At 27.3% G+C, this 9,300-nt stretch overlaps 1 protein-coding gene across 1 annotated transcript in view; it reads left to right on the forward strand.

The window, feature by feature from the left end:
* LOC100160433 (tyrosine-protein kinase Src42A) overlaps positions 1-4,353 on the forward strand; it is a 7,973-nt gene extending 3,620 nt beyond the window's left edge. Inside the window, exons 3-7 of the mRNA XM_001944785.5 lie at positions 830-998; positions 1,882-2,040; positions 2,122-2,300; positions 2,362-2,518; positions 2,579-4,353. Of these exons, the coding sequence (XP_001944820.1) occupies positions 830-998; positions 1,882-2,040; positions 2,122-2,300; positions 2,362-2,518; positions 2,579-2,787 (873 nt within the window). The 3' untranslated portion in view covers positions 2,788-4,353. The remainder of the gene's footprint in view (positions 1-829; positions 999-1,881; positions 2,041-2,121; positions 2,301-2,361; positions 2,519-2,578) is intronic.
* Positions 4,354-9,300: the final 4,947 nt, after the last annotated feature.

Raw genomic sequence — 9,300 nt, forward strand, 5'->3', positions numbered from 1 at the left:
GCACAGCCAAAGTTCTCCTTTTTATGTGGTAAACATTTCGGTTTCTTAGTTATGGTTGAAGCCTTCTCGGTTCTTTCCTGCGCAAAATAGTTTTTGCTGTGTTGTACATTTGTAAGACGGAGACAACATATGCGGGTGTAGCGTCCTCTTAAGGAATCAGAAAACACTCAACCAATTACAACTTATAGGAATCCTTATATTAAATATTTAACCTAATTGACTTGGTTTTTATACATTATAAATATTGGAAAATGTTCATGACGTTAACAAATTTTGTTAAAATTCTAACTTTATAAAATACATTTGTGTATATAAATCTAACACTTACATAAACACATTGTGATCACTCATTTTAGTTACCTATTTCATTGCTGTAAGTACAACTTAAAAGGAATCTTGTATTTAATTTTCTAGCATTTTTATTATGAAACAAATGTTATTAGTATAAAATGAAAAAAACAAAAAATAATCAATTTCAAATTTCTATAAATAGCACAAAAGAGTGAAAATACTATGAAACTTGTGTCTAGAAAACTTTAATATAATTATTATTTGTCGAAGATTTTAAGTCTATAGTTATTCATTTATGAAGTACCTACCACAAAACACAAAATTAATTTTTTCAAATATTATATTAGAAAATAAACCAGTTGTTTTTTAGTTTTTCTTTTATCCAATATTTTGTCCTGATTTAGATTAAGTGTTCTAAATAACTTTTAAATATATTCAATTAATAATCAATGTACCTAAATGTATGCAAATTAATTAATATTTTATACTTATTTATATAAATATATTATGTTTAAAATTATGTTTATTTTTTTGATAGGTGGAGAAACCAGTAACTGGTGGTCTGTCCCATAGTACAAGAGATCAATGGGAAATTGATAGATCTTCATTGAAGTTTGTCAGAAAATTAGGGCATGGTCAGTTTGGTGAAGTTTGGGAAGGCTTGTGGAATAATACAACACCAGTTGCTATAAAAACATTGAAGACTGGTAATTTGCAATTATTTTTAATATAATAAATAGGATGGTTTGGCTAGTACAATGTTTATGACTTTTTAATATTTTTTCTATTAAAATGCACATTGCAGATCAAGCTATACATTTAATTCTTATGACATAGAATTAGGTACTTAAGATTTTATTTTGCATATTAGGGACTTTTATGAATAAATATTGAATGCATATTTTGAAAAAAAAAAATGGTAAATAAATGCTTATTTCGATGAATAATATTATATAAACCCATAGGTAGGCATTGTTGGTTTTACAGCTAACATAAATGAGAAAATATGAAACGTGTATTTTTTTATAACTATATCTTTATTACTTACTTATCAGTTATCTTTACTACCCATACGTTTATTAATGATTTTTATGACCAATAATAGCGTCTGAGTTGTGTGAGAGTGAGCATAGTGACTTACACTATAAAATCTTAAGTTACCTAGTATATGGTGTACCGTGTGCCACAGATAGACTGCAGTGTTACTAAATTATTTTAGTTATAAAACGCATTTTATTCTCACTAAAAATGCCCAAAATAAAAAGTTTCAACACTGCTCTACTATGAAAAGGTGGTATAGAGTTTGGGGAGGATGTATTTTCAACAGATGTTTTAGTGCTATTCTGTAAAGTACCTATGTGAAGTAAAATTTACATTACTCAATATATTGCAAGTGCAAGATCATATTTTTGAGTAAATAGACTTTTTATATTAATTTAAAGTATATTTTTATTGAATAATACAATTTTAAAATGTTAAATTTGATTTTTTAGTGGTATATTTTTATTTTAATTCTGTTTATTTGCATGCATTTTTTAGTGTTTTGAAGGTCATAAACATCATAATCTTAATGTTGTTTTTGTAACTTAGGTACAATGGATCCTAAGGATTTCTTAGCTGAAGCCCAAATTATGAAAAAACTAAGGCATACCAAATTAATTCAATTATATGCTGTTTGCACTATGGAAGAGCCAATTTATATTATCACTGAACTTATGAAAAATGGAAGTTTATTAGACTTTTTACAAGGTATTCTAAAATATATTTCTTTAAATTTTTGTTATTTATATATTTTATATAATACCTAATAACATTTAAACTTTTATATAGGTAAAGGACGTGGTTTGAAACTCCAACAATTGATTGATATGGCAGCTCAAATAGCATCTGGTATGGCATACCTTGAATCTCAAAATTACATTCATCGTGATCTTGCTGCTAGGAACGTTCTTGTTGGAGAGAGTAACATTGTGAAGATTGCCGATTTTGGTCTTGCTCGTCTTATAAAGGTTAAGGTTCTGAAAACTAATTATTATTGTATAAAATGTTAATATTTGTAATTTTTTTTAGGAGGATGAGTATGAAGCAAGAGTTGGTGCTAGATTCCCTATCAAATGGACTGCACCAGAAGCTGCTAACTATAGCAAATTTTCTATAAAATCTGATGTATGGTCATTTGGAATTTTACTCACTGAGCTGGTTACCTATGGGCGAATACCTTACCCGGGTAAATATTAATATATATTTCAGTTTTTTAAGAATATTATATACAATATTATAATTTTAGGTATGACCAATGCTGAGGTATTGCATCAGGTTGAGCATGGTTACCGAATGCCAATGCCACCTAATTGTCCAACAGCGTTGTATGATATTATGTTAGAATGCTGGCATAAAGATGCAATGAAGAGACCAACATTTGAAACACTCCAGTGGAAACTGGAAGACTTCTTCACAATGGAGGGGTCTGAGTATAAAGAAGCATCGGGTTACTGAGATCACGCCCGCCTCTCGGAGTGGCCTATGCAACAGGCCATCGCTCTACGCGGTGCTAATCCCCAAGCAGCCGCCATATATATGCAACATGCATCTGCGGTTTATCACGCACACAGACATCAACTACATCATTTGCACAATATTTATCATTAACACTGCTAGATACATCTCTGACCATCATTACTTTTGGTAAGTCATAAATATTTATAACTTATCCGTTTCTTTTTTCTTTTTTTTTTTTGAAGTTTTTATGAATGAATTGTTTTAAACTATTTAGTTGTAGATAATATTTTAATTTTATTAGATACTGTTATTCTGTTCAACATTAGATTGTAAACTTAGGTTAAATTATTTTTTATATCTGCCAACATGCTTTATCTAATTTGTACTTTTTTTCATTTTTATTAATGTTAATAAGTTCTATTTTTTTATAACACAGTAAGTAATATTATCTCTGTATGTATAATCATAAACATAGCTCAAAGAAACCTTGTACAAGACATTTAATTTAGTGATGTTGTTCCTGAATCAGTAAATTGATCCCTTCATTATGTAATATTTGAAAACTGTGATTGTTGTATGGTTCATATGAAATTCAGAGAACTAGTGTATTATATCTAAGGACAATGCATTTTTTTATAATCTTGGTATATTATATAATATTATATTTTATTGTAACAGGTGTAATTTTTACCTGCATCTAGAATAATATATTGTAAGTTAGTACAATTTTTAAATTTATTGTTCAATTTATATATTATATACTAGTTCTTTGTTCAATAATGTCAAAAGTAATATCTGTTTGTGATCTGCAATGTCAATTGTTAATCTATTTTTAGTGAAAATTAAAATATGTTAAATATTTGTTTTGTAGTTATTCTAAAAATGAATTAATACAAATTACATTCAGTATTATTCAGATAATAATATATCTGTTCATTTAAATGTATTTAATATAATTGATAACTTTCTATGATAATGCATAGTTATTAGTTATTACCAATATATTAATAAGAAATAATATTTAATTAAATATTTTATAAAAAATCACAATTAGTTTATTCTACTCTTGATAGTATTTCATATCAGTTTTTGTCTTGTAATATCTAAGCATTGTACCAATCACAGTTTGTTTTAATTTAAACAACTATATTTAAATTCTTCTAAATATTTTTTGATAAGACACTTCATAGATTATGCATATAACAACATTAATTTTCCATTTACTGTTTATATCACAATCGTAATTATATAAATGTATCCTTTTTTATGCCATTTTCTTTATTATTTTTTTACCTTATTATATTTTCTACATTTTTTTATGACTCACAAAAATAATTTTGTTAAGTACAAAACCAAAAATCCAAAAGATGTTCTAAACTACTATAACGAATTAACACAAAAAAACAACCCAGTGTTCATATTTTCAGAGCGATTTCGAGAGGTTAACGTATTATTCTATAATACTAATAAATAAATAATATTAAAAAAAATTGTAAATAAAATAATTTTGTTCTCATCATGAGTTTTTTTATACTAGAAATACATTCAAAAGTTGTTATTTAATGTTTTGTATTTTTGCATGCATACTAGAATAGAATATTGTAACATTTAGATAAATCGAACAAAAAAATCTTTTTTTTTTTACCTTTTTAAACTCATATACTTATGTTCATTTAATTATTATTATTATTATTATTAATTTTATTTTTATTTTCTAGTTCCTTACATTTTATTCATTTACAAACTTGTTAACATGTATATTCCAAAATTTTAATATGTATATGTATATGTTAAAAAAGACATCTTTTTGCAATCTTAATGACAAATTACCTAATTATTATTATCATCATTGTTTTATGTGTATATAATTTCTAAACATCTTATTATAAAAAAAATATTAGTATTATATAGCCTAAACTATTAATCATTATTATAGGACATTTATTAAAAATAAAGTTTTACCTATAAGTCTCATACTTTTTTTTTTCTGGATAGTCAATAATAATCTAGTGATACAGCTGCTCCCAGACATTTTTTATTCAAGCCTCCCTAAAAATGAAAACTGATGAAAAATAACAAGAATAATGTAACAATTATTTAATATTTTATACTTTAACTTTTCATTCAAAAATGTGTACGTATTTATGACTGTCTAGAGAAACTAAAAATTATACAATATAAGGAATAAATGTGGACAGTGCAATAATTTCCTTGTATCAAAAATTAAAAAATTGTAGTCGACCGCAAATATGATCTAAAAATTGTAATCTAAGTGTATTTATTATATTTATTCTATGCCCTCCATATAAAGTGCTCGCACTTCCCAAGGGATTTGGCATTAAACACAATTAAGGTATCGCTGATCAAGTATGTTATTTTTCAAGAGATATTTTGATATCTAGATCCAATTTTCCAATCTCTATACTTTGAATTAGTTTTAAAATTTGAATTATTTCAAGTTATTTATACCTACAGCATGGGACTTATGATAACATACATTTTTTTGAATGGTATAGTTTGAGAGTTACATGTCTTTTTGTCTTAATATTTATTTCTTTCCTTTAATTCTGACATTTATTTTGAAATATGTTCAACAGTGTTATTGTCGAAATAGTGCATATGAACCAGTGCTACGATTTAAAAAACAATTTATAGATTAACAAAATTATAGCAGTCGCACTCAAAATTTCTTTATTTCCATCATACATGCCTTCACATCATAAAGAAGAATTTAAAAAAAAAAATGGTCTTGAGTCTTGAGATCTCTTCTAGATTTAGATCTATCAAATTTAAAAACAAGAAATAATGGATTTTGAATTTATGAAGTGGTGTCCCACTCTTAATCATTGCACAACAAGACTTGTAAAGTTTTGTAACCTATATTAACACTATTATTTATTTTATTATTTATATTTTACATTTTCTCTGATCAAAGTTAAGAAAAGAAGAATGTATGTGATAGCTGTTCCTAACTTATATCCCGAAATTTTTGTGTACCGGCACATAAAATCATTATCCTTATAATTTAAATTAAAATAAAATACGTGTTATTAAAAAAAAATGTTATTGTGTTGTGGTACAAAAATAAACCACTATAGAACGGTCGAATATTATTATCTATGGGTAGAGATGGGGAATTTACCGGTAAAATGTACGTAAAATTCTGTAAATTGGTAAATTTAAACATATTTTTCGGAGATCGTATATCTGAAAAAAGCGGTTTGTTCTGAATTTTTATTATGGTGTGAAAAATGGGTAAATGTAGAAAAAAACCCACTGAAATAATGGATATTTTGGATGCATGTGATGCAAAGTTTTACCCAAACATACATTTTTTATTGAAAATCTTGGCAACACTACCGGCCAGTTTCTACAACAGCAGCTGAACGCTCATTTTCAACACTAAAACGTTTAAAAACATTGCTTCGTAACAAAACTGGAAATTAGCGTTTAACGGGACTTACTCTTCTGTCAGTACATTGGGAAGTGTCTAACTCTACAGACGAAGTGTTGGATGTAATGGCTCAAAAAAACAGAAAATTAATATTATAGACCTCAATACATCAGTTGAAAATTTTAAATAATAATATATTGTATTTTATATTGTATTGTAACTTGTAACTTGGTTTTAATTTGTCAGATAAAAAAAAAAAAAGGTCACTCAGGTACCTACTACAAATATTTTATCAGACAACGTTTAATGTCCTGACTTCTAATGAACTATACATATAACTACGATTACGAATATTGACAGCTGATTACAAAATACATGCATCTTTGTAGGTACTGAATTTTAGTCGTCCACTGTCTGTCTGTCTGAGTGACATTATATTATTTAGTGCTGAGTTTCATTCGTTAATATTACTCTTTTAAATTTTAAATTTTTAACTATGGATATTCGTTCATTTTCAAATAAAAAAAAACTTGATAAAAGTAGTGCATCTGATGTTGTGCTTGAGCCATATACATCGAAAAATACAAGTGTTTCTGCACAAGTCAATTCAAACCCGGCATGTTCCGCGTCAATAAATACGGTACCTACGCCGTGCGCACGCTTATGGTCATAGGTACAAAAAATTGTTAAATTAAATATACGAAAATATACATCTTCAGTCGCAGTAGAAAATGGAAATTAATATATGCGCATTCATAAAACAGAATATTGATTGGATGCTGTCTGCTCGTGTGTACATGCGTATCCATATTATGCTCCTGGTATCTGAAGGAAACAAATTTAATGTTCGCACACGACAATTAATGTAATAGAAAAATGTATAACTATTTTACTATTTAAAAATTTTCATTTTTAATAAAAAATATTTTTTATAAATGTAAAATTAAGAATATGATACAATTAATTTTCTTCTTTAATTAATTTCAGTAGGGGGTGCGATCGTCCCGTCGTCCAAACCACGAGCCGCCACTGGTGGTAACATATTATTATAATATTATTATTTATTGTACAAAGCGTCATAATATAGTTATTGACTTGTTATTGTCAGCCGATTTGGAATTATATCGTCATTTGTCTCACCCAACGCATAGCAGTGACCATCGTTATCGGAGTATCTACCGAAATAGATTGGAATATTGCCGCTAACTTAAATAATATCTTAAATAATAATGAGCTACGAGTCATGACTAAATTACTTAAACTAACTTATTCATAGTCATGGATAATATTATAATATACCTACTGGATAGAGCATAGGCATTCTATTATACGTCTATAACACGGTTTAGCTGGTTTAAGATAATATTATATTCATGGGATAGATTTTAAGCCGTGGGTTATATTATATTGCGGTTTTTACGCTCTATAGTCTATGTTTTGCACATGCGAAGACGTGGTGACATCGGGGCCCACCGTTGCACTTGTACAGGAGAAACTCCGTTTGATTAGCCGAGGCAGTTTACCACACAAGTGATCATCGGCGTGAACCGAATCTCTGCGTCGTGCCCCAACTACTATACTGCGTTCACTATAAGAATAATATTCAATATACCGATTTCGCGCACGACGACTGAGCGCGCCGACACTGGACGATCTCTTTGCGTTCTGTGATTGGCCGACATTCATCGGAAACTGTCGTATTGATGTTTTACAGGCAACTCAATGGTTTAAAATTGGTAGTGTTATTAGTGCATTATTGCATTGCAAAAAATGCACCTATTAAAATACTTCCAAGATGGTATAAAGATATATCAACTTATACCTTTAATCAGAAATTAGTTGTATTATTTTTATAATTTGGGAACGTTTAATCAAGATTATCAACGTAAAATTGAAAAACAGTTGATTGTTGCACAAGGTATGTTTTAAATATATTTTAAAAATCACATATTATATTTTATGTTGTTTGGCTTTTATTATATCTTGACAGATTCTAAAATTTTGATTTATATATTGAATAAATCAATTTCTTCAGAACAACAACAACAGTATTTTCCTATGATCTGTCATTCAAAAACAACTATTCAAAATGTACAAAGTGCAATTGAAAGTATGGATTCTATTGAGATTCTAACAAACTATGCCATGGAGCTGTTTTAATTAGCACTCATCATAATATAAAAACATAATTTGGCCCTCAATATGAAAGTACTGATAGTCATCGGAAACACATTAACTGTTCAACAATTTTAAGAAGTGACAAGTAAGATATCATGAATTAAGGAATCTAAATTTGTACTAATCAATAATTTAATTTATATTCATTGTTAAATTGTAATTTTTATTTCATTATTAACCGTCTTATGTTTATGAAGTTCCAACTGTTGCTTATGGTGTAATTGTATTCAATTCGAAAAAAAAATCTTAGGATATCTCAAAAGGAAAATTAGTTAGATCATATTTTTCTCCATGTAAAAAACATTCTTTACAATACTTAAGGAAAAAAACATATTGCTAGAATTCAGAGAACTAAAGTTATAAATAGAAAAAAACCGAATATTCAATTAAAATCAAATTTAATTTCTATAAAAAATCAAATGAAAAATATCTCAAATAATAATACGTTGACAAAACTAATTGAGGAATCAAATATTTCAAAAAGTCAATCAGTTTTATTAAAAGAAATAATTTCTACTACCAAGTATACAAATCCAAAGAATAGAAATTATTCCAAAAGTTGGATGATTATTTGCCTTCTGTTTCAAATAAGGTTAGATATTTTTTTACTTCAAAGAAATTAAATTAACTATAATAATGTAACTTAAAAATTATTAATACTTTATAGATCTCCTTCAGGGTATATATTTTTGTGGGACAGGGTTTGTTACCATTGCCATGTACTTCAACTATAAGAAAACATATATTACCAATCAAAAGTGAATGTGGATTTGACAATGCTTTTTTCAAATTATTAGAAAAAAATTCTCAAAAAAAACACAAATTAAAAAAAGGGGGTTTTAATGTTGGATGAAATATATTTACGTACTTATACTAGTATTAATGTAAATTGCAGATTATTAACATATTTCTGGTCTGGAAGACTTTGGAGAAGAGGT

Source organism: Acyrthosiphon pisum, chromosome A1, assembly GCF_005508785.2.
Source record: "Acyrthosiphon pisum isolate AL4f chromosome A1, pea_aphid_22Mar2018_4r6ur, whole genome shotgun sequence".
NCBI classification, from domain to species: Eukaryota; Metazoa; Arthropoda; class Insecta; order Hemiptera; family Aphididae; genus Acyrthosiphon; species Acyrthosiphon pisum.